At 42.6% G+C, this 24,137-nt stretch overlaps 1 protein-coding gene across 1 annotated transcript in view; it reads right to left on the reverse strand.

Moving 5' to 3' along the window:
* crfb16 (cytokine receptor family member B16) overlaps positions 1-24,137 on the reverse strand; it is a 76,303-nt gene that overhangs the window by 23,088 nt on the left and 29,078 nt on the right. Inside the window, exon 2 of the mRNA XM_048604454.1 lies at positions 5,963-6,086. Within this exon, the coding sequence (XP_048460411.1) occupies positions 5,963-6,086 (124 nt within the window). The remainder of the gene's footprint in view (positions 1-5,962; positions 6,087-24,137) is intronic.

The raw sequence follows: 24,137 nt of genomic DNA on the forward strand, positions 1-24,137 counted from the left end.
ACTATCCTTTAATTGTCATCATATTGGAATTGAAGTGTTAAACTTTATTTCTCTCTCCAAAGATGCTACCAAAGCTACTGAGTTCCTCCAGATATCTTCTGTGTTTGTTTCAGATTATATATTATGATACACCACTGGAATAGGCGGGGCTTGAACCAAGGCCCTAAGTCCAAAGGTAGGGGCACCACAAGAGCCCCAAAATATACTGGTTTTAGAGAGGGTGCAATGGAGGTTCGTTAAATTGACTCCTTGGATGACAGATGTGGAAGGAAGTTCCAATGAGAAGAGATTGAGTAAATTGCGCCTATGTTCTCTGGAATTTAGAAGAATGAGAGATTAAAACATATTGAACACATTAAAAGATATATCATTATCAGAGGGTTTGACAGGGGAAATGTTGACAGACAGATTCTCCTGTCTTGAGAGTCAAGAGTTAGGGACCTTAGTCCTAGGATGTGGATTGTGTCATTTAAGACTGAAGTAAGGGGAAATTTCTTCCCTAAGAGGACTGTAAATCTTTGGAATTCTCTACCCAAAAGTTCATGGATGCTCAGCCATTGAATTTAATCAAGACTTAACATCGTTTCCCTTAGTTCTTAAAAATCTATCAAAATTGGAGAGGACAAGAAGGTGAAATTGATGTAAAAATTCAGCCATGATCTTACTGAACTTTGGAGCAGGTTCATTGGATTTTGTGACCTACTCCAGCTCCTATTACTTGTTAAGTGATAGCATAATAAAGGAAAACAGGACAGCTAATTTGCACAAAGCAAGGTCCAACAAACAGCAACAGGTAAAGGGCTCATTAATCTGTCTTTGTGATATTGGTTGAAGGGCAAATATTAGGAAAGATTCCAAGAGTGAATACAAATTCCAAACAAAAGTCTTGGGCCCATAATCTAGGCTGCTCTCCAGACCAGTTATGAAGGAAATGCTGCACTGTCAGAGGCATTCTCTTTGGTATGTGATGTTAAACTAAGGCACCAATGGCCAGTTCAGATAGATGTAAAAGATTGCATAAGACTTTTGAAGTCAAAGCTTGTACCCTTCAATGAATACCACTAGAACAGGGTTACAGCATATCATCACACTGCCATCTGCGGGATTCTGCTGTGCCCTGATTAGTTGCTGCATTTCCTCTTTTACAACTATACATCATTTGCTGTCAATAAGGTTTCCAACTGTGACCATAAATGTATCCCTCGAGGTTTTGTCACATGACTTGGCCCATGAGTAGGCCAACACAACCATCCTTGTGGTTTAATGACTTTCAAAGCAAAATGGAAATGAAAAAGATTCTTTATCCAGTTGGATGATGATGAAATGTCAGCCGCCCATTTTCAATATTTTTTACATCTGGTAAAGAGAAATGTTCAAAGAAGGAGACAAAAATAAAACAATGCACTCCTTCACAACGTCCCTGTGATTCTTTTTCCAGGGTTAGACACGCAGTGTGCTGGAGATTGATCTTCAGTTCCTGGAGACTCCAGACCAATCCTGGCAACCCTTTCTGCCAAGAGCTTTCGAGTCAATGCAAATGGAAGGGCAGGAAAAGTTTGTGGCTCTAACAGCTGCTCCTTTTTCTGAGGTATTTTAAGTGTTGGAGCTGATTTCCTCAAATTCTGTTTATAAGCTGTTGCATTGTTTTGGAACTTTGGGGGCAAAAAAGATCAAAACAACAACACTTTAATAAAGGAGGAAGGGAAACAAAGGCAGTGACCACATGGTGGGAAGTGAATCAATGGAGAAAGAAACCAACACTGCTGTCTGACCCAGCAGTGAACCTTCACAGCTACTGCCTGTGCTGTTTGATTTCAAGTATCTCTGGACATCTGAGTTTGTTTAAGAAAAATAAACAAACCGCCAAATTCACAGCTGACCTTGGAGAAACCTGTGTGGGGTGAGCACAGCAGGGGAGCAGGTACGTGGCTAGTTTTTTTTGTAAATTTACAATAGTGAGGAGAGTGGGTTCTTTTTCATTATATGTTTTTATTGAGATCTGTCCATTGATTAAACTTTCAAAATATAAGACATAGGTACTACGTTAGCCTGTAGCAGTGTTTTTAGAGCAGTAAGACTGTGCTATTTTCTGGTTCTGTAGAATGTTAAGGTGCAAAGATGGCCTTTAGTTGAGTGATGCGCTCTTCCTGTTGGATGTGGGAGGTTAGGGAGAGTTTCCATGTTACTGACGATTATGTCTGCAGGAAGTGTGTTTGGTTGCGAATCCTATTGGATTGCAATGATCAGTTGCAGCGGCAGTCAGAGGCAATGAGGAATTTACAGCAGCTGGGGACATGATGGATGGCAGTTGCAGGAAGGGAGATAAACCAGAGATACAGTCAGGTAGATGGGTGATCTCCAGGTCTGGTAGGAGAGGGAGGCAGGTAGTGCAGGAATCTCCTGCGGCTATTCCCATCTCAAACAACTGTGCTGTTTTGGAAAATGTGGGGAGTGATGGAGTCTCAGGGGAGTGTAGCACTGACAACCTGGTTTCTGGTACCGAGACTGGCTCTAATGTAACAAGGAGTACATTAGGTTGTGATAGACATTTCTGCGGCCGACAGCAAGCCATCAGAATGGTGTGTTGCTTTCCTGGTGCTAGGATCAAGGATATCTCAGAGAGGGTGCAGAATATTCTCAAAGGAGAGAGGGACCAGCAGGAGGTTGTTGAATATGTTGGAACTTATGACATTGGAAGAGATAAGCATGAGATTCTGAGGAGGGAATATAGGGAGTTAGACAGGAATTTAAAAAGGATGTCCTGAAGGATAGTAATAATCGGGATTACTGCCACAAACCAGTGAGGGTAAGAATAGGAGGATAGAGCAGATGAATGCATGGCTGAGGAGCTGGTGCAGGGGAGCAGGATTCACATTTTTGAATCATTGGAATCTCTACTGGGCTAGAAGTGACCTTTTATAAGAAGGACGGATTGCACCTTAATAGAAAGGGGGCGAATATACTGGCAGGGAGATTTGTTAGAGCTGCTGGGGAGGATTTAAACTAATAAGGTGGGGGTGGGATCAGGGTGACAGTGAGAAAAGAGATCAGTCTGAGACTGATGCAGTTGGGAAAAGGAGTAAGTCAAACAGTCAGGGCAGGCAGGAGCAAAGCAGAGAATGAGGTAGGACTGATAAATTAAACTGCATTTATTTCAATGCTAGAGGCCTAACAGGTAAGGCAGATGAACTCAGGGCATGGTTGGGATATCATGGCAATTACAGAGACACTCAGGGGTGGACAGTACTGGCAGCTTAATGTTCCAGGGATAGATGCCATAGGAAGGATAGAAAGGGCAGCAAGAGAGGAGGGGGAGTGGCGTTTTTGATTAAGGATGACATTACAGTTGTAGTCGGGGAGGATGTTTCTGGGAATACATCCAGGGAAGTTATTTGTAAGAACATCTCAGTTATCTGTAAGAATAATAGGGTGGTTAAAGTAGGGGATTTTAACTTTCCAAATATTGACTGGGACTGCCACAATGTTAAGGGCTTGGATGGAAAGGAATTTGTTAAGTGTATAAAATAAAATTTTCTGATTCAGTATGTGGATGTACCTACTAGAGAAAGTGCAAAATTTGACCTACTCTTGGAAAATAAGTTAGGGCAGGTCAATGGGGGAGCACTTTGGTGCCAGTGACCATAATTCTACTAGTTTTAAAATAATGATGGAAAACGAAAGACTGAATCAGAAAGTCAAAGTTCTTAATTGGAGGAAGGCCAATTTTGACAGTATAACGCAAGAACTTTCAAAAGTTGATTATGGGTGGATGTTCACAGGCAAAGGGACAGCTGGAAAATGGGAAACTGTCAGAAATGAGATAACCAGAGTTCAGAGACAGTATATTGCTGTTAGGGTGAAGGGGAAAGCTGGTAGAGGTAGGGAATGGTGGATAACGAGAGATATTGAGGTTTTGGTTAAGAATAAAAAGGAACATTATGTCACGTATAGACAGCAGAAATCGAGTGAATCCACAGAAGAGTATCAAGGCAGTAGGAGTATGCTTAACAGGGAAATCAGGAGGGCAAAAAAAGGACATGAAATAGGTTTGGCAAATAGGGTTAAAGGGAATCCAAAGGGATTCTATAAATACATTAAGGACAAAAGGGTATCTAGGGAGAGAATAGAGCCCCTTAAAGATCAGCAAGGCCATTGGAACTACAGGAGATGGGGGAGATACTAAATGAGTATTTTGCATCAGTGTTTACTGTGGAGAAGGATATGGAAAATAGAGAATGTAGGGAAATGAATAGTGACATCTTGAAAAATGTCCATATTACAGAGGAGGAGGTGCTGAATGTCTTAAACCGCATACAGGTGGATGAATCCACAGGACCTGATCAGGTGTACCCTAGAACTGTGTGGGAAGCTAGGGAAGTGATTGCTGGGCTCCTTGCTGAGATATTTGTATCATCAATAGCCATAGGTGAGGTGCCGGAAGACTGGAGGTTGGCTAATGTAGTACCGCTATTTAAGAAAGGTGGTAAGAAAAAGCCAGGGAACTGTAGACCAGTGAGCCTGACATCGGGCAAGTTGTTTGAAAGAATCCTGAGGGACAGGATTTACATGTAATTGGAAAGGCAAGGACTGACTAAGGATAGTCAACATGGCTTGGTGCGTGGGAAATCATGTCTCACCAACTTGATTGAGTTTTTTGAAGAAGTAACAAAGAGGACTGATGAGGGCAGAGTGGTGGATGCGATCTATATGGACTTCAATAAAGCATTCAACAAGATTCCTCATGGTAGACTAATTAGCAAGGTTACATCACACGGAATACAGGGAGAACTAGCCATTTAGATACAGAACTAGTCAAAAGGTAGAAGACAAGAGGGTGTTGGTGGAGGGTTGCTTTTCAGACTGGAGGCCTGCACCCAGCTGCAAGGATCAGTGCTCAGTCCACTGTTTTTTTGTCATTTATATAAATGATTTGGAGTGAACACTGGGAATATGGTTAATAAGTTTACAGACGACACAGATTGGAGCTGTAGTGGATAGCAAAGAAGTTTACCTCAGAGTACAATTGGATCTTGATCAGATGGGCCAATGGGCTGAGGAACAGCAGTTGGGGTTTAATTTAGATACATGTGAGGTGCTGTTTTTTGGAAAGGCAGATCGGGGAGAACATATACACTTAACGGTACGGTCCTGGGAGTGTTGCTGAGCAAAGACCTTGGAGTGCAGGTTCATAATTCCTTGAAAGTGGAGTCGCAGGTAGATAGGATGGTGAAGAAGGCATTTGATATACGTGCCTTTATTGGTTAGTGCATCGAGTACTGGAGTGGGGAGGTCATGTTGCGGCTGTACAAAACATTGGTTCGGCCACTTTTGGAGTACTGCGTGCAATTCTGGCCTCCCTGCTATAGGAAAGATGTTGTGAAACTAGAAAGGGTTCAGAAAAGATTTACAACGGTGTTGCCTGGGTTTAAGTGCTTGAGCTATAGGGAGAGGCTGAATTGGCTGGGGCTACTTTTCCTGGAGTGTCGGAGGCTGAGGGGTGACTTTATAGAGATTTATAAAAATCATGAGGGGCATGGATAGGGTAAATAGGCAAGGTCTTTTCCCCAGGTTGAGAGATTCCAAAACTAGAGGGCATAGATTTAAAGGTGAGAGGGGAAAGATACAAAAGGGACCCAAGGGACAACTTTTTCACGCAGAGGGTGGTGCACGTATGGAATGAGTTGCCAGAGGAAGTGTTGGAGGCTGGTATGATTATAACATTTAAAAGGCATCTGGAAGGGTATATGAATGGGAAGGGTTTAGAGGGAAGTGGGCCAAATGCTGCCAAAGGGGCGAGGTTCAAACAGGATATCTGGTCAGCATGGACGAGTTGGACCGAAGGGTGTGTTTCCGTGCTGTATATCTCTATGACTGTATAACTCTAAGTCCTTTAATTCTGTAAGTCCTAAAAGGGATAACTCATGGTCCTTTGACACAATGAATCGCTTGTTGTTGTACATACCCTTGAAACTGTACTGAGTAACTGATCTCTCCCACAGGAACTCTCACAGGACTCCACCTCAGGATGTGCCTCATGTTGGTCGAATTTACAAACACGTTCTTGGGTTTTGGCAATTTTTCAAGGCCTACAGGTTCAAGAGGCAAGTAATAAATCCATGTGAAACATATACCATAAATGCAAATTATAATGTCCACGAAAGTTTGTAACCATATCCCTTCTTACATTTTTCGAGAGGGTGAAGGAAGCCTAACATGTAGAGACCGGCTGGAAATTGTCCCCATGTGTCATCCAGGATTTGGGCACAGCATGTGCAACTGTGAGTGAACATGAACTCTGCACCTGGTTCCACATCCAGGCTGAGTGGCAGTATCACTGTGCTAAATGGGATAGACTACAAATAGATCCAGCAACTCAAGACTGGCAGCATGCATGAGGCATTGTGGGCCATAAGCAGCAGAACCGTACTTCAAGACAATCTGTAACCTCATGACCCAGCGTATCTCCTGCTCTACTGTTACTGCCAAACGAGGTACAAATGCTGGTTCATTGAAGAGCATACAACGGTAAGCCAGGAGCTACACCAGGCATCCCTAACACTGAGGTGACAAGCTGCTGAAGCTAATATATAGAACCACCTGCATGCCAAAAAAGCAGAAGTAGCGTGCAATAGACAGGGCTAAGCAATCCCACTACAAATTAATCAGAGTTAAGCTCTGCTGTCCTGCAACTCCTCAAGCCTCATTAACAGTTTCCAAAGCCATTATCTTTACCATTAAGAACAACAAGGGCAGCAGGTCCACGGGAACAGTAACAACTCCACACATTCCTCCAAGTCATACTGTCCTGCTTTGAAATTATGTTACTGTTCCTTCACTGCCATTCAGTTAAAATCCTGGAACTCCTATTCCAAAAGGCGTATGATATAGTGCCACACAACAGACTTGTGAGGAAAGTTACAGGTCATGGTATAAGAGGGACAGTAGCAACTTGGATACAAAATTATTCTGAGTGATAGGAAACAGAGAAAATGGTCGATAGATTTTATTTTTGGGGGCTGGAAGAGGCTTGTTGTGGAGTTCCCCAGGAATTGTTATTGAGATCTTTGCTTTTCCTGATATATATTGATGATCTGGATCTTGTGTAGGGGACATTATCTTGGAAGAAATGTAAAGTATGAGAAGGATAGTGGAAAACTCCAAAAGGACATTGAAAAGCTGGTGGAGTGGATGCATTGATTGCAGATGAGTTTCAATGCAGAGAAGTGTGAGATGATGCACTTTGGTCAGAAGAACATTGAAAGACTATATGTCATAGAGGATACAATTCTAAAGGGGATGCATGATCAGAGGGGCCTGGATGTGCATGTGCACAGATCATTGAAGGTGGAGAGATGACCTAGACTCATAGTCATAGCCATAGAGGACTACAGCACAGAAAAATGCCATTCAACCCACTGAGTCTACACCAGTGAAAAACAACCAGCTAACTATTCTAATGCCATTTCCAGCATTGACCCATAGCCTTGTACGCCTTGGTATCGCACATGTACATGTAAATACTTATTTGTTATGAGGGGTTTTGCTTCTATCATCCTCACAGGCAGTGAGTTCCAGATTCCCATCATGCTCTGGGTAAAATAAAATCCTCACATCCCCTCTAAACATCCTACCCATTATCATACATCTGTGCCCCCAGTCATTGATCCTCCACCAAAGGGAAAACTTTCTTCCTGTCTGCTCTATCTATAAATTTACACATCTCAATCGTGTTTCACGTTTTCCCCACTACCCCTCCCCCCACCACCACCCCAGTCTCCTGTACTCCAAGGAAAGCAACCCCAGTCTATCCAATATCCAATCTCTCGTCATAACTGAAACTCTCCAGTCCAGGCAATATCCTGGTAAACCTCCTCTGCACCCTCTACAGTGCTACCACATCCTTCCTATAATGTGGATTTCAGAATGGCACACAATACTCTAGATCCATGGCCTAACTTTTTATACAGTTCCAGCACAACTCTGCCTCGGCTAACAACAGCAGTATACCATGTGCCGTCTTAAGCACTTTATCCACCTGTGCTTAAAGTCTTTCTGATCTTTGGTGTTTCCCAGGTTCCTGTCATTCATCATGTATTCCCTTGCCTTGACTTAATAAAGCATACAGTGTTCTCTTCATTACTAATGGGAGCAGAGAGTACAAGATCAAGGAGATGATGCTGAGTTTGCACAAGACGCTTGTTAGAGATCAGCTGGAGAGTTGTGTATAATTGTGAACACCACATTATAGGAAAGATGTGAACGCATTGGAGAGAGTGCAAAAGTGATTTACAAGAATGTTCCATGAATGAGAAACATCAATGAAAAGAATAGATTAACAAACTTAGGCCTGATTTCCTTAGATAGAGGAAGGTTATGTGGAGAGCTGATAGGAGTTTTCAAGTTGTTGGTGTTGTTGGGCAAAGAACATCAAGCAAGCAGTTTCTGTGGTTGTGAAAGGGAGCGAGGGAAGCCCCAGTAAGCTGGTGAGGTTCCATTTAATCTCACATCCTGCATTTTAAGATACCATAAATTAGTAACATGACATGTATTGTATGAATTGATTGGGAGGAACAAATGCCTTCAGACTTATCATTCCCAAAAGTCTCCATCACTGACATATTCACTTGCTCAAGTTTGGGACTACTAACAGAGATTTGATTAGCTATGATTAGTCAATAACTCCATTATTGCAGTATCAGGTGACTATCAGGATAATAGAAGGCACACTAGCTGCACCCTGGTCTTTTCATCTCACAATTTCAATGGTCCCATGTCCTTGAATCGCTATTCCTGAGGCTAGGCCCAGTAGTTTAGGGACCTACGTTGATTAATTAAATACAAATTCTATGATAAATTATCAATAGATCTAAGGGAACAAATTTAAGATTAAATAAAGAGAGAGATTCATTATTAAAGGATTCCTAATTTTTCATAAAATTGACATCTGGGATATACAGATAATAAGAGTTAAGTTAAACCATTACCTTAATGTATAAAGTGACATGAGCACAGCGGAAGGAACTGATTAATAGACACACAGAAACCGAAAAGAGGAACAGGAGAAGGCCTTTTGAGCCTACTCTTCATTTTAATATGATCATCCAATTCAGTTCTCTGTTCTCAATTTCATCCCATAACCTTTGATCCCTTTAGCCCTATGAACAATCCCTCTTGAAAATATTCAAAGTTTTGGCTTCAACCACTCTCCCTGACAGAGAATTCCACAGACTTACCACTCTCTAGGTGAAGAAACTTCTCCTAATCTCAGTCCTAAAAGGCCTACCCTGTACACTTGGACTGTGACCCTTCGGTTTGGACTTTCTAATCATTGTTCCTTCCTTCTTGTGTTTACCCTGTCTAATCCTGTTAAAATTTTATAGGTTTTGATGAGACTCCCCCACCTCCTCTCCCCATTCTTCTAAACTCCAGTGAACACTCCAGAGAACATAGTCCGAGCCAGTCTCTTTTTGTACATCAATCCTGCAATCCCAAGAATCAGTCTGGTAAATCTTCACTGCATTCTCTCCATAGCCAGAACATTCTTCCCAGGTGAGGAGACCAAAATACTCCAGATGTGGCCCTGTAAAATTGCAGGAAGACATCCCTGCTCCTGTACTCAAATCCTCTCACCATGAAGGCCAACATACCATTTGCCTTCCTCACTACCTGCTGCACATGGTAAGTAGCTGGTATTTGAGTGTTGAGTTTATTTCTCTTAACCTCGTAAATTGTCATACTTCTAAGTACCTCAGTCTCTTGAATTTCTTCTCGTGTTCCATGTGGCAATTTCAGGATGCTTCCCATTCCCAAGGGAAGCAGGTAACAGTGAGTCACCAGTTGAAGGAGCTTGAGCTCTATTTTTCAGAATTTTGATAGCAGCTGGTATCATTGAAGTATATCCATAGGTAAAACTTTTGCATAAGTGACCACCACACAGTTGAAGGGTGGGCAGGCAGAGAGAGAATGAGTAAGCATTGGGCAGCCAAGGAAGACAGACAGGTCGCGCAGGAGTCCCCTGACTGCATCTCATTCTCAAAACAGAATAATGGGGGCAAGAAGGAGGGGCATTGATTCCACTCAGAAATCCACAATCCATAAAAGGCCCTGCCCTAGCTGACCCATCATTTCAGCCTGTTCCCACTCCACTGCAGCTATATCTTCCTGGCTTGAGTCTTTTATTCCTCCCTCCATTCAGACTCTTTCTAACTATATTCTTGATTTTTCTACATCAGGTTCACAATGTGCAGTTTCCTGGCCTTGGCCATCTCCTCTTCATCATGGATTTGCAATCCGTTTACATGTCCATCTCTCATCTGGATGGTCTGAAGGCTGTCCATTTCTTCCTTGAAAGGAGACCTGAACAGTCTCCATCCATCAGCATTACCCTCCTTCACCTAGCAGGGCTTGTTCTAACTTTTAAACAATTCTACTCCTCTGATGCTGCTTGACCTGCTGTGTTCATCCAGCTCTACACCTTGTTATCTCAGATTCTCCAGCATCTGCAGTTCCTACTATCTCTCCGTTAATTCCTCTCACTTTCTCCAAATCAAAGGTGGTGATTTGGGTACCGGTTATGCCTGTCTCTTTCTGGGGTATGTGGTATGTTCCTTTTTTCAGTCTCCCCTACAATCCTTTCTCCAGTAAATTGATGATTTCATCAGTTCTCTCATCTGGAATTCAAAACACCAGTCAATTTTTATTCCAATTTTCATCTTTCTCTCATCTTCACTTCATCCATCTCTGACTTCTCCCTTCCCTTTCTTGACTTCTCTGTTGCCATTCCTGAGCATAGATTGTCCACCAACATCCATCAAAAGCCCATCAAATCCCACTGTTACCTTGACTGCACTTGCTCACACCTTGCACCCTGCAAGATTCTATTCCATTCTTCCAGTTTCTCCGTTGCATCTGTTCTAGTGACACCACATTCCAAAGGGTACTTGTGATATGTCTTAATCTTTCTTCAACCAAGGATTCTCTCCTACCAAGGCAGGGCTCTCAGCCATATCCGACAATTTCCTGCACTTTTGCCCTTACCCTTCCCACCTCTCCCAAAGCAAAATGAGAGGGCTCCCCCTGCCCTCACTTTCTATCCTAACAGCCACTGCATTCAAACGATCATCCTTTGGCATTCCCGGCATCTCTAATGAGGTACCACGACCAAATAAACTTTCCCTTCTCCTCCCCGGTCATCATTCTGCAGAGTCCATTCCCTCTGTGACACTCTGGGCCACTCCTTTGTCATTCCCCTCACTTCTTCAATATCTCCTTGCACCTTCCAATGCAAATGCAGAAGGAGCAACAGCTTCATCTCCTTCAGGTGAACCACCTTCCAGGTGAAGCTGTGATTTTCTTGCACTAATGCCTCCTTTTCATTGCCAAGACCAAATGCAGACTGGGTGACCATTTTGGAGAACATCTATCTCCGGCCACAAGCATGGCTTTAACCTTCCAGTTTCTTGCCATTTCAATGCACCATCTTGCACACGTGCTAACATTTCTGTTCTGGGCCTGCTGCAGTGTTCCAGCAAAGACCAGCACAAGCTGGAGGGACAGCATCTCACTTTCTGCATCAGCATATCACAGACTTCAGGACTCAAAATTGAGTTCAACAACTTCAAACCATGAATACTGTCCTCAATTTTGATGAATTCCCTTTGTCCCCCGCCCCGCCCCCCTCCATCCCATGCTGTCTTGCAGTAGATCTAATCTGTTTTCTTCTTTTAACATCTACCATTGACAACTACAGTTAACACCTATGCTTCACATATCCCTTCTTACTCCCAATAGCACTCAACTTGCCTCTTGCTGTGGGCACCTTCACCATTTGATCCAATTGCTCCTTTTTCTGTCTTCTCTCAACAGCATACAAACCACCATTTTTTCAGCTCCATTCAATTCCAAATACGAGTCATACTGGACTCCAAATGTTAATTCTGTTTCTCTCTCCACAGATGCTGCCAGACCTGCTGAGTTTCTCTAGCAATTTTCGTTTTTATTTGTTTGAGAAAAAAAGAGTAGGACTAGGTTAAATATTGCTGGATATAAGGTGTTCAGGAAGGGAAGACTTGGGTGGTGGTATTAACTAAGGGTAAGTTATAGTGCTGTATATCCTGGAGGTGCCGGGGACAGAATATATTTAATTAGAACTGAAAAACCATAGAGGTACCATTACACAATTGGGTGTATTCATTAGGCCATCAACCTGTGGGCAAGAGACATTGAAGTACATTTGTAGGGCATTTATAGAAATGCACAGAACTATAGAGTATTGTAGTAGGTGGCTGGAATTGTCCTAAAATAGATTGAGATTATAATAGTAATTATAGAAAAGGGAAAGAGAGCGACTTTTCTGAAGAAATTTCAGGAGAATGTTTCACATCAGTAGCTCCCAACTTAACAAGGAGGGAGGCTTCACTGGATCTGGTTCGAGAGAGTGAGTTGGGTCAAGGGGCTCAAGTGTTATAAATCCATTAAATCAGGGGTTTTTTTTCTGACCCTGACTACACATGCACTCACCTTTGTAATTTTCCTACTTTGTGATAACTTATTGCCTTTTGGAAATCCATTGTTTTGAGATCTAGTACTCTCTACTACTTTTTTTTAAAAACTTCTTTCAAGCTTGCTTCAGCATAAGTGAGTGCATACCATTTGGACATTAAATCTTCCCCTATTTTAGCTTCGCCAGTTTGTCAATTCTTTCCTCCCATTTTTTTCAAAGATTTTTGTTTAAGATCATCCTCTAGTGAAGTGTCTATTTTTTCATCTTCAATCTCAAAAACTGAGGTCAACTAGTTATTCAAGATTTCTGTCTTTTCTTTGTCATTATCTCCAAGTTTATCTGACTCATTCTTTAGTGACCCAATCCTTCCTTTGATTTTTGTTTTATCACTTTGTCAGCGAACACTGTGTTATTTCCTTTCATCTTCCTTGATAATTTCACTTCTTTACCTTTTGATTGTTTTCAACCCTCTTTCCTAAGTCCTCTGTATTCCTGTTAGATCTCCTTCCTGTTGCTACCTAAGGTACTTTTACATATGCCAAATAAACACCAAAAGAACTGCAGATGTTGTAAATCAGAAACAATATTGGAGATTGTTGGAAAAGCTCAGCAAGTCTGGCAGCATCTGTGGAGAGAAACCAGAGCTAATGTTTTGGGTCGAGCGACTTCCTCAGAACGGGTTCGGAGGAAACGTTAGCTCAGATTTCTCTCCACAGTAGCTTCCAGACCTGCTGAGCTTTTCCAGCAATCTCTATTTTTGTTTCACTTTTTATATGCCTTTGTCTTTAGATTCAATGTTCCCATTAATCATTTATCCACAGGGCTCCATAATTTGTTTATTTGATTCTACAATTCCTCCTTAATAATATAATGTTTCTCATGAACTCTATTAATGATCTCTTTTAAATATTTACCTGACTGTTTTTCAAGATTTTCTCATTTACCTTTTATAGTTCCACCTTAAGTTCCTCATAATTTGCTCTTTTCCAGCTAATCACCCAGTTTTGTCACTCTTGGCCCAAATCTTCCAATTTCTGATATTGTTATAGTTCCAAACTAAAATGTTTTCCAGTCTCATTTCTTGTGCCTGTTCTAACTCATTGCCCATCACAAGATCTAGCAGTGTTTCATTTTTTGTTGACTTATCATATATTAAAGCAAGAGGAGTCCTGAATGTATTTTAAAATTAATCCTTTAAATGATATATTCAGCAGTATTTAGTTGCTGCTCCTGTTTTCTCTGAAATCATGCATCAGCCATCTCCAGTATACCCAGATCCTCCCTACGAATTATTGTCTCCAGTCATTGAGCACAGAAATAGACCCTTTGGTCCAACTCATCTGCAATGGCCAGACATCCCAATCTGACAGTCCCATCTACCAGCATTTGGCCCATACCCCTCTAAACACTTCCTACTCATACACCCATCTTGCAAGACCAACTTTCATTCTGTGTTTTATTTGATCCATGGCCATCTTTATTACTCTTATTCTTTCCTATAGTCATCTTCACTGATACTGAAACCTAACAAGAAAAAGTATTTCTTACATTTCTCTGCCCCACTCCCATCAACCCCTCCCCCTCCCCAGTTATTATTTGAAAATCTTAATTTCAGCTCCAGTTATTCCTTCTGCTAGGATGTTGATTCCAACTTGGAACAGACAGAGCCATTCCCAGTGATATAGCTTCTCCTTGTCCCAGTACTGCAGCCCAATGTCCCACAAAGGTAGAACTACCCTACCCACGTCAATCCTTTAGCTATGTGTTTATCAATTTAGCAATAACCCCTGATAGTCCCTTTAAAGGACCTCTTCATGAATCGTTTCCGGATCACTGGTTCTCAAATGGAGAGGATGGAGTCACAGGTAGACAGGATAGTGAAGGTGGTGTTTGGTACACTTGCCTTTATTGGTCAGTGCATTGAATATAGGAGTTCGGAGGTCATGTTGCGGCTGTACAGGACATTGGTTGGGCCACTTTTGGAATATTGCATTCAGTTCTGGTCTCCCTGATATAGGAAAGATTTTGTGAAATTAGAAAAGGTGCAGAATAGATTTGAGGATGTTACTGGGATTGGAGGGTTTGAGTTATACAAAGAGCCTAAATAGGCTGGGGCTATTTTCCCTGCAGCATAGGAGGCTGAGGGGTGACCTTATAGAGTTTTATAAAATCAAAACAGGCTTTGATAGGGTGAATAGCTAAGGTATTTTTCCCAGCATAGGGGAATCCAAAGCTAGAGGGCATAGGTTTAAGGTGAGAGGGGAAATATTTAAAAGGGACATAAGGGACATTTTCATGCATAGGGTGTTGCGTGCGTGGAATGAACTGCCAGAGGAAGAGGTGAAGGCTGGTACAATTACAACATTTAAAAGACATCTGGATGGGTATTTGAATAGGAAGGATTTAGAGGGATATGGGCCTATTGCTGGCAAATGGGAATAGATTAATTTAGGATATCTGGTCAGCATGGATGAGTTGGGCTGAACGGTCTTTCTCCATGCTGTACATCGCTATGACTCTATGTCTAATTGAAATCCTCACCATCATCCCCGCTACCACTTTTCCCAGTAATGTTCAAGGAAGGCAAAGGAAGACAGACAAGTCAGAAAAAGTGGAAATGATCCCAAACCATTCCACCCCGAGTAGACAGGTGTGCACACAGGAAACGTGGAGAATCCAGATTACAAAGTTGTGAGTTCCTCACAACACACAAGAAGGCATATAAGGCATGATTCAGAGATAGTAGGAACTGCTGATGCTGGAGAATCTGAGATAACAAGGTGTAAAGCTGGATGAACACGGCAGGCCAAGCAGCATCAGAGGAGCAGGAAAGCTGATGTTTCGGGTCTGAACCCTTCTTCAGAAATGGGCTGTACCCCATTTGTACCCCATTTCTGAAGAAGGGTCCAGACCCAAAACGGCAGCTTTCCTGCTTCTCTGATGCTGCTTGGCCTGCTGTGTTCATCCTGCTCTACACCTTGTTATCTCATAATATAAGGCATATTGTCACAAAATGCAACAGCAAAATGTCCAAGACTTAGTATTGGGAAGAATCATTTAAATAGAATATTTAAATAGCACAATGCCATGTTCAAAATTAAAATATTTTTGACTTAAGGTTTTCTGTTTAGAATGTTATGTTATGTTATCAATGTGAAGGGATTACAATTATGCTTAGCCTAAAACAAACTGCACGACTGTTTTAACAATGCTTTCATGAGTCTTATTAAAATTTTAACTTTGTCTAATTTTGAAGTACTGTGCAACCACTAGTTCTGTTTCCAGAGAATAAGCACGGTCACGTATGTATTTTTGGTTCTATTTCTAATACGTTGCCCATAGCTTCATGGAAATGGAATAGGAATCTACTTACTGCATATTAATGGATTGAGCTCTGAAGAAGTCTATGCCATTAAATAGACTAATAATATAGTGCCAGAAGACTGGAGAGAGGCAAACGTCATTCACTTGTTCAAAAAAGGGAATGGGGTAACCCCAGAAATTACAGGCCAGTTAATCTTACGTCAGTGGTGGGCAAATTATTGGAAAAGGTCCTGAGAGATAGGATTTATGATCAGTTGGATAGGCGCAGTTTGATTCATGATAGTCAGCATGGATTTGTGAGGGGTACATCATGCCTCACAAACCTTATTGAATTCTTTGAATAGGTCACCAAACACGTGGATGAAGGTAGAACAGTGCATGTGGTACACAAGGATTTAAGTAAGGCGTTTGATAAGGTTCCCCTTGGTAGATTCATGCAGAAAGTAAGGAGGCATGGGATAGGGGAAATGTGGCAGATTGGATTCAGAATTGGCTGACCCTTAGAAGATAAAGGGTGGTAGAGAACGGAAAATATTCAACATGGTGCTCAGTTACGAGTGGTGTACCACAAGGATCTGTTCTGGGTCCTCTTCTATTTGAGATTTTTGTAAATGATTTGGATGTAGGAGTGGAAGGGTGGATTAGTAAGTTCACAGATGATATGAAGGTGGGTCGAGTTGTGGATAGTGCGGAGGGCTGTTCTAGGTTACAAAAGGGACATTGATAGGATGCAGAGTTGGGCTTAGAAGTGGCAGATGAAGTTTAACCCTGAAAAGTGTGAGGGGATTCATTTTGGAAGGACAAATTTGAAAGCAGAATACAGGGTTAACAGAAAGATTCTTGGCAGTGTGGAGGAACAGAGGGATCTTGGGGTTCATGTCCACAGTTCCCTGAAAGCTGCCACCCAGGTGGACAGAGTTGTTAAGAAGGTGTATGGTGTGTTACCTTTCATTAATAGAGGGATTGAGTTCAAGAGCTGTGAAGTTATGCTCTAGCTATACAAAAGCCTGGTTCAGCCACATCTGGAGTATTGTGTCCAGTTCTGGTACCCTCATTACAGGAAAGATGTGGAAGCATTGGAAAAGGTGCAGAGAAGATTTACCAGGATGTTGCCTGAAATGGAGGGAAGGTCTTACGAGGAAAGGTTGAGAGCGCTAGGGCTTTTCTCTTTAGAACAATGAAGGATGAGAGGTGACTTGATAGAGGTGTATAAAATGATCAGAGGTATAGATAGAGTGGACAGCCAGAGACTTTTTCCTAGGGTGGAGGTAGCTATTACGAGGGGACATAGTTTTAAAGTGAGTGGAGGTAGATAGAGGGGAGACGTCAGAGGGAGGTTCTTTACTCAGAGAGTGGTAGGGGCATGGAATGCATTGCCGGAGAGGGTAGTGGAGTCGGCCTCATTAGGGACATTTAAGTGGCTATTAGATAGGCATATGGATGATAGTATAAGGTAGGGGTGGAGGTTAGATAGACCTTAGGTTTAGGGTAAAAGTTAGAACCTAGAACATAGAACATAGAACATTACAGCGCAGTACAGGCCCTTCGGCCCTCGATACAACATCGTGGGCCGAAGGGTCTGTACTGTGCTGTACTGTTGTATATTCTATGTTCTATAATACAGAGATAGATAAATGAATAAACAGAATAGGGAGTCTACATTACTTGAAAAGGGGCAAGAGAAACAGAGAGATCTTGGATTGTAAATGAATCAATCACAAAAGGTTGTGTTGCAGATTAGCAAGGCCATTTAAAAAAAAAGCAAGCCAACTGCTAGGTTTTATCTCGTGGGATTGAATTGAAAAGAACTCAAGAATTAGAACAGGCATAGTCCACCCAGCTCCTTGAGGCTGCTCTGCTAAGCAAATATATCATGGCTGATCCGATTCCTCCACTTTCCTGCCAACCCCAATGGTCTTTTACTCCATTGCTTATCAAGAACCCTTCTCCCACAGCCTCAAAATTATTCAAAGACTCTGAACCCTCCACCTTTCCAGGAAGACAGACTCATGATCCTCCATAAGAAAATAATTCTCCTCATCTCTGCCTTAAATGGGTGACCATTTATTTTTAAACAGGGCACATTAGCTCTAGATTGTCCCATAACAGGAATCTTTTGTTCCACATCCATCCTTTTGAGACCCCTCAGGATCTTATGTATGTTTCTTTCAAATTGTCTGATGGACTGAGAGTAGCATGGATCTTGTAGCTTCTCCTGAGATTCAGGCTTATTTCTAGATTTACTTCTGGATTTCTTACCAGTTGTTACATTTCAGTAGGATAAGATTTTTTTATTTTGATTCATTTTTAGATCTTTTATACATGAATAAGAAATGTTTGGATGGATATGGACCAAGCGCAGGCAAATGGGACTAGTTTAGTCTGGGATTATGGTGGGCATGGACTGGTTGGACCAAAAGGCCTGTTTCTGTGCATGACCCTATGATTCTATAACTCTACTCTCCTAAACGGCAGTGGATATAAACCTAGCCTGTCCAATTTTTCCTCATGTAACAGCCTGTCCATTCCAGGTCTTAGTGTAGTAAACATTCTTTGAACTGTTTGCAATGCATTTACTTTCAATAAGGAGACCAATGCTGTACACAGTACTTTTGATGTAGAAAGACCAGTACCATGTACAACTGAAGTTCCCTACTTTTTTATTTTATCCTCCTCACAATAAGTTATAACATTCTATTAGTTTTCTGAATTACTTGCTGCCCCTGTACACTAATGTTTTGTAATTCATACACGAACACATCCAGATCCCTCTGCAATTGCTCACTATTTGGAATAATATGCTTCTTCTTTTATTCCTCCCCCCAAAATACACAATTTCACATCTTCCCACATTATAATTCATTTGCCAGATCTTTGCCCACTCCCATGTCCTTCTCATAACTTATTTTCCTCTTTGTCTTTTCTTCATTGGCAAATGCGGTAACTTTGGCAACAGTAACTTTGGTTTCTTTATCCAAGACATTGAGGTAAATTGCAAAATGTTGAGACCACAGCACTGGTCCCTATGGCACACCACTCATCATATTCTGCCAACCAGAAAATGAGCCATTTGTGTTTACTTTCTGCTTCCTGTTAGCTAACCAACATCCTAGCCACATTCTAGGTTACAATTCTCACTAAGTCACTGCCACTCTTGCCTCAATGCCCAGTGCAGCCCAACATCTGATCATTGTTCAATGTGGGACCATCACATACTGGAAGACTTCCAAATGCTGCAAACTGTTCACCTTTGTTCAGCAACAGAAAACAAACACTTGCCTCTTGGAACAGAAACAGACTGCTTATCGTTGAAGCACCAGCAATTTTACAGGCAGCGAATGGTCACTGTACCTAGGTCCCAATTTAATCCTTTCTGGCTCGTAGCACCCAATGCTGCTGTTCTCTATCATGCAGAAGGTGATGTTCCTTCTATTTAATCTCCTCATCCTTCTCCCCAGAAAATTGCTCTCAATCTTCCAGCTTGACAGACTCTACCATATCCCCTCCTTACTACACCCAGTTATGCAGAGCACATCATGCTAGGATTATGTAGCACATTCTGTCTAGACTGTACTGGAAGACCCGCCCCATCCTTCAGCCCCAAGATTGATCCAAGCTGCAAAACCTCACCTTCAGGTGTACTACTACCTGCTCCACCATGACCCTGGTCGAAGAATGGGCCACTTTGTATCTGTCTCATTCATGGAATCACATAATGGAGTCATCAGAGGGTAGCTCTTATCACCCAGTAATAAAGGGGAGGCGATGGCCTAGTGGTATTATCACTGGACTTTTAATCCAAAGACCCAGATAATATCCCGGGACTCAGGTTCGAATCCTGCCATGGCAGATGGTGGAATTTGAATTCAATAAATATCTGGAAATAAGAGTCTAATAATAGCTGTGAATCCATTGTTGATTGTTGGAAAAACCCATCTGGTTTACTAATGCCCTTTAGGGAAGGAAATCTGCCATCCTTACCTGGTCTGACCTACATGTGACTCCAGATCCACAGCAATGTGGTTGACTCTTAACTGCCCTCTGGGCAATAAATGCTGTCTAGCCAGCGATGCCCTCATCCCGTGAATGAACCAAAAAAAAAAACCAGCCTTATAAAGCTTCTGGCCTCTCAAACATAGTAGGAAAATGAGAGATCTCAAGAATACAGACGTCATGGCAGCTCCCAGAGAACAAAGGCACAGACTTCTAGAGTTAGAATTAGATTTTATTGTCACATGTGCTCAAGTATTGGAATACAGGAGTACAGTGAGAAGCGTACACACAGTCGCCATTCTCCGGCGCCATCTTAGTTACAAAAACCAGAAGTTTAAAAAAGACACAACAGCAGAAATAAAAGAAAGAGCCAAAAAGAAAGAAAAATGTCCACATCTTAAAGTCCCGTCTCAATTAAGCTGTATGGAATGCTCAGCTTCTGATGCGGGCACCCAGCCTAACCAAGGCCTGGAGTCTTTTGCTGCAGCCTCCAATCGCAGGATGGAACTTTGCCACTGCTGTCACTGACGCCCCCTATTGTCGGAAGGAGTCACAAACTTGCTGCTGCTGCGGGCTGCCACCACCTCCAATCACCGAGAGGTTGCTGTAATTCCACAAACGAACCGCTCTCACTGCTGTGCCGATGCCAATGACCCCGTCATAAAAGGCTTTAATGAAAAGGAAACACCAAAAAAAAGAGCAAAAATAAAAAGATCTAAGATGGTCACAGATGAATTGTACATTAGGGGAGGTGTTGGCCTAGTGGTATTATCACAAGACAATTAAACCAGAAACTCAGTTAATATCCCACCATAGCAGGTAGGGATGGCCAATAAATGCTGGCCTAGGTCAGAGACAACCACATTTGTGAGTGAATTTAATACAAAGACATTGACAGAATGGACACCTTTTCCTTTGATGACCTCAACTTCATATGGTATGTTGCTCTCAAGGTGATGTGTGTCCAGTTTACGGCATCCTGCACTTTGGGGAAGCCAGCTCTGATTGGGCTGCAGCACTGACCTCGTCTTGGGGAAATCGAGGTGAAGCAGTCTGATCTGGCACAAATAGCGTCAGGAGCAGCCTTAATATATTTGTGGGAGGACATTTGAGACAGGACTCCAGTGGTTCTCGGCAGGAACCCATTGCATCAAAAGATGGGAGATTGAAATTGCTGCATGAGTACTAAAATCTTGTGCTCCCATCCCACCTCACTCAAGAAAGACATCGTTGCATATAAGAGAAGATTGGTGAATTCTTACAGTTCAAGGTGGGAGAGAATCAGTTCTGTGCGCTGTGAGATCTTGCAGTAACTTTGTGCCGTGTAACCCCAGGTGCCATTTTTCAGGTTACCTGTAATTATTATTTCTGCTTCACAGAGTCGGCTATCTGCGATTTTCTATGACTAATGACGTGGTCAAGCTTGCTTGTGACCAGCGTGTACACCAACACAGTAAGACACTGTGCAATTCACAGGCAGAACACTATAATCACAGATCGCCAAACTGTACTGTACACATGCATGATGAATGGTATTCCCCCCTGAGCGCCTCCTGTCATTCACGAGTGGAACATACATATTGGGACAGAAGGTAAAACTCACTCCACTCACTCTGGGTGTCATTGCAGCCATGTTCTAGTCAGAGTTCATATTTACGGGTCAAGTGAATTTAGCAAGAAACACAGGTCATGTTTGGTGCAAAGAGTAATAGGTTCAACCTGATGATCAGGAACCCCGCCTTTAACTTTCATGTCCCTTTCTTCCGGGCACTTCTTGGACACCAGCATCCCCCAAATGGTCCCACTTGCCCCCTGGAGTTACGACTGCAACTCTCCCCTTACCCCCAAGCCTACAGTTTAACCCTGCTCACTATCACGGTGAAACACAATCCGACTCTCAGTCGTGATGAGTGCCGATAACATCCACCCTCCCCGCCATTCCCTTCCAACAGGAATCGCTTCCTCCTTAAATGTTGAATTTCCCTTCCACCATCCTTGTCCCTTCTGCATCCCAGCTCACTGCCTCCAATCCCCAACACTGAACTCCTCCACTTCCCTACCACAGCCATGTCCCCTGATATCTCCCATTGATTTTCATTCCGCTCACCCCCAGACTGGCCATGGCCCACCCCCTGAGTGACTTGGACAGACATCCTAGAGTCTGTCTTTCTTAATTTACAACTCCTGAATGTGCCATTAGTGCCAAAGAGAACATTCAAATAGGCTGCTGAGAAGCAGGAACAGTCAGTTAACTGACTCGGAGCCATGGATCTTGTACACATTTACGTTCCTAAAAGGTTGATTTTTCAGAATGTTAGTTTCTTGTATACATTTCACCATCAACAATCTCCGTGGTATTCATAATTGTATCGCCAATAATAATAAACTTCCCTTAAACAGACATTTTAAAAAATATTGCTTCCTATTTTGATAATTGACTCAACTAATTACTGTCCTTCAAAGCGCTGCAAAGAGAACTGTCCAATGTACTCCAATTTCACTTCCTCATCCCAGCTTCCTTCACATCTTTTCTTTCCTGAGGCCATTAATTCCACTAGTATGCAGAATTCCAAAGTACCTCCTCTAAATGAGCTTCTCAAATATAAGCTTACGAAATGAATGTTTTTGGCTCCTTTGATCCTTCAACCACTGAGAGTTATATTTATGTAACAGCTTTAAAGATCGATCGGAGAGGGGTGAAACACAATATCAAGCATCCAATCCAATTTTGATCCTTTTGACAGCTCATGTTCAAAGTCTCATAGAGACAAACTCAATAGCAAATAAGGACACCAGTAAGGAAGTAGAGAGAGGAGAACAAACAGAATAGAATAGAGATTGTAGAACTAACCATAGGGTAGTGGGTGGATTGGGATGGGGTTGGCCATAGTCCGCTTGACTGGTTGGTTGTCCTTATTTGCACAAGTAATCTGGACATTGTCATAGACAGCTAGTTCCAGCTCCTTACTGACACAATATACATCGCTACAATCTAATACAGCATGTTCTCCATCACTCTCCAGCCAAGAGTATTCTCTCTAGGTCATGATTATATCATCAGTTTTATCTCGACGTTAAATCCTTGCTCCACAATGAGCAAAATGGATTGCAATGGGGTGGGACAGAACAAAAAGAGGACGGAGAGAGTGGGAAGGAACTAAAACGAGAATGAAATCCGGAAAAGAAAGAAAGGGGAAAGGAAGACTTAAATTTGTATCCGACCTTTCACAACCTCAGGGCATCCGAGAGCTTTCTGCAGATCATGAATTATTACTGCACAGTAGTCAAAAAAAAGGCCATCAACAGAAAGAAAGGAAAGAGAGGAGAGATGGAAGTGATGAATGAAACATGATAATACGGACAACAAAGTACAGATGTGAAACTGGAGGACAGAAATGGCAAGTAGCCAAATGTGGGTGATGGGGATAAGGGATGGGTGGATGGAGGATAAAGTAAAGCATAGCAAACATAGAGGTTAGTTTAAATAGAACACTACAACATTGACAGTGGAAGACTGAGGAATGCCTTCACGCCTCTGTTGAAATGGAAGCAAACCAGCCAGATCGGGAAATGGGTGTTCCCAGGCTACACCACCTGTGCACTCGCCTGCACCAATGCTGTATAAAGTGGACCTTCTGTTTCACCCAGTGGAATCCCATTTAGAACCTTTTCTTCCAGAGGAAAATAGGAAAGAATTTCTGAGCCATGGGGCTAGGAGATGGGAATGATATGTTGGGGTGGTGGGGGAGGGGGGTGGTTGATGTGGGGCTGGGGAAATAGTGGGGACTTGTTTCGGTCAGATCCTGCCTTCAGGGAGACTGCCAGCAGTGGGACTCGATACAGAGAAGCCACTCCCCTCCAAAGCATTGGAAAGGGAGGCACTGTCCTTGTACCAACCTGACAGTGGTGCATCAGGAGCTGGAGACTAAACAAAGCAGAATGAGGTCGAGCCCCTATGGTCAGATGCAGTTAACCAGCAAGGGCCTGTTTACAGGTCTGCCTAGAAATCACCTCAAGTGACCTCCCACCCACGGCTCATCACCTCAGGTGACCTCCCACCCACGGCCTCCAACCTCATCGTTCCCCAACCCTGCACCGCCTGCTTCTATCTCCTTCCCAAAATCCACAAACCTGAATGCCCTGGTCGACCCATTGTCTCCGCCTGCTCCTGCCCCACCAAACTTATCTCCAACTATCTGGACTCCATTTTCTCCCCCTTGGTCCAGGAACTCCCTACCTACGTCCGTGACACCACCCAAGCCCTCCACCTTCTCCAGAACTTCCAATTCCCCGGTCCCCAACACCTCATCTTTACCAT

The sequence above is a fragment of the Rhincodon typus genome, chromosome 13 (genome assembly GCF_021869965.1).
Source record: "Rhincodon typus isolate 14 chromosome 13, sRhiTyp1.1, whole genome shotgun sequence".
Classification (NCBI taxonomy): domain Eukaryota; kingdom Metazoa; phylum Chordata; class Chondrichthyes; order Orectolobiformes; family Rhincodontidae; genus Rhincodon; species Rhincodon typus.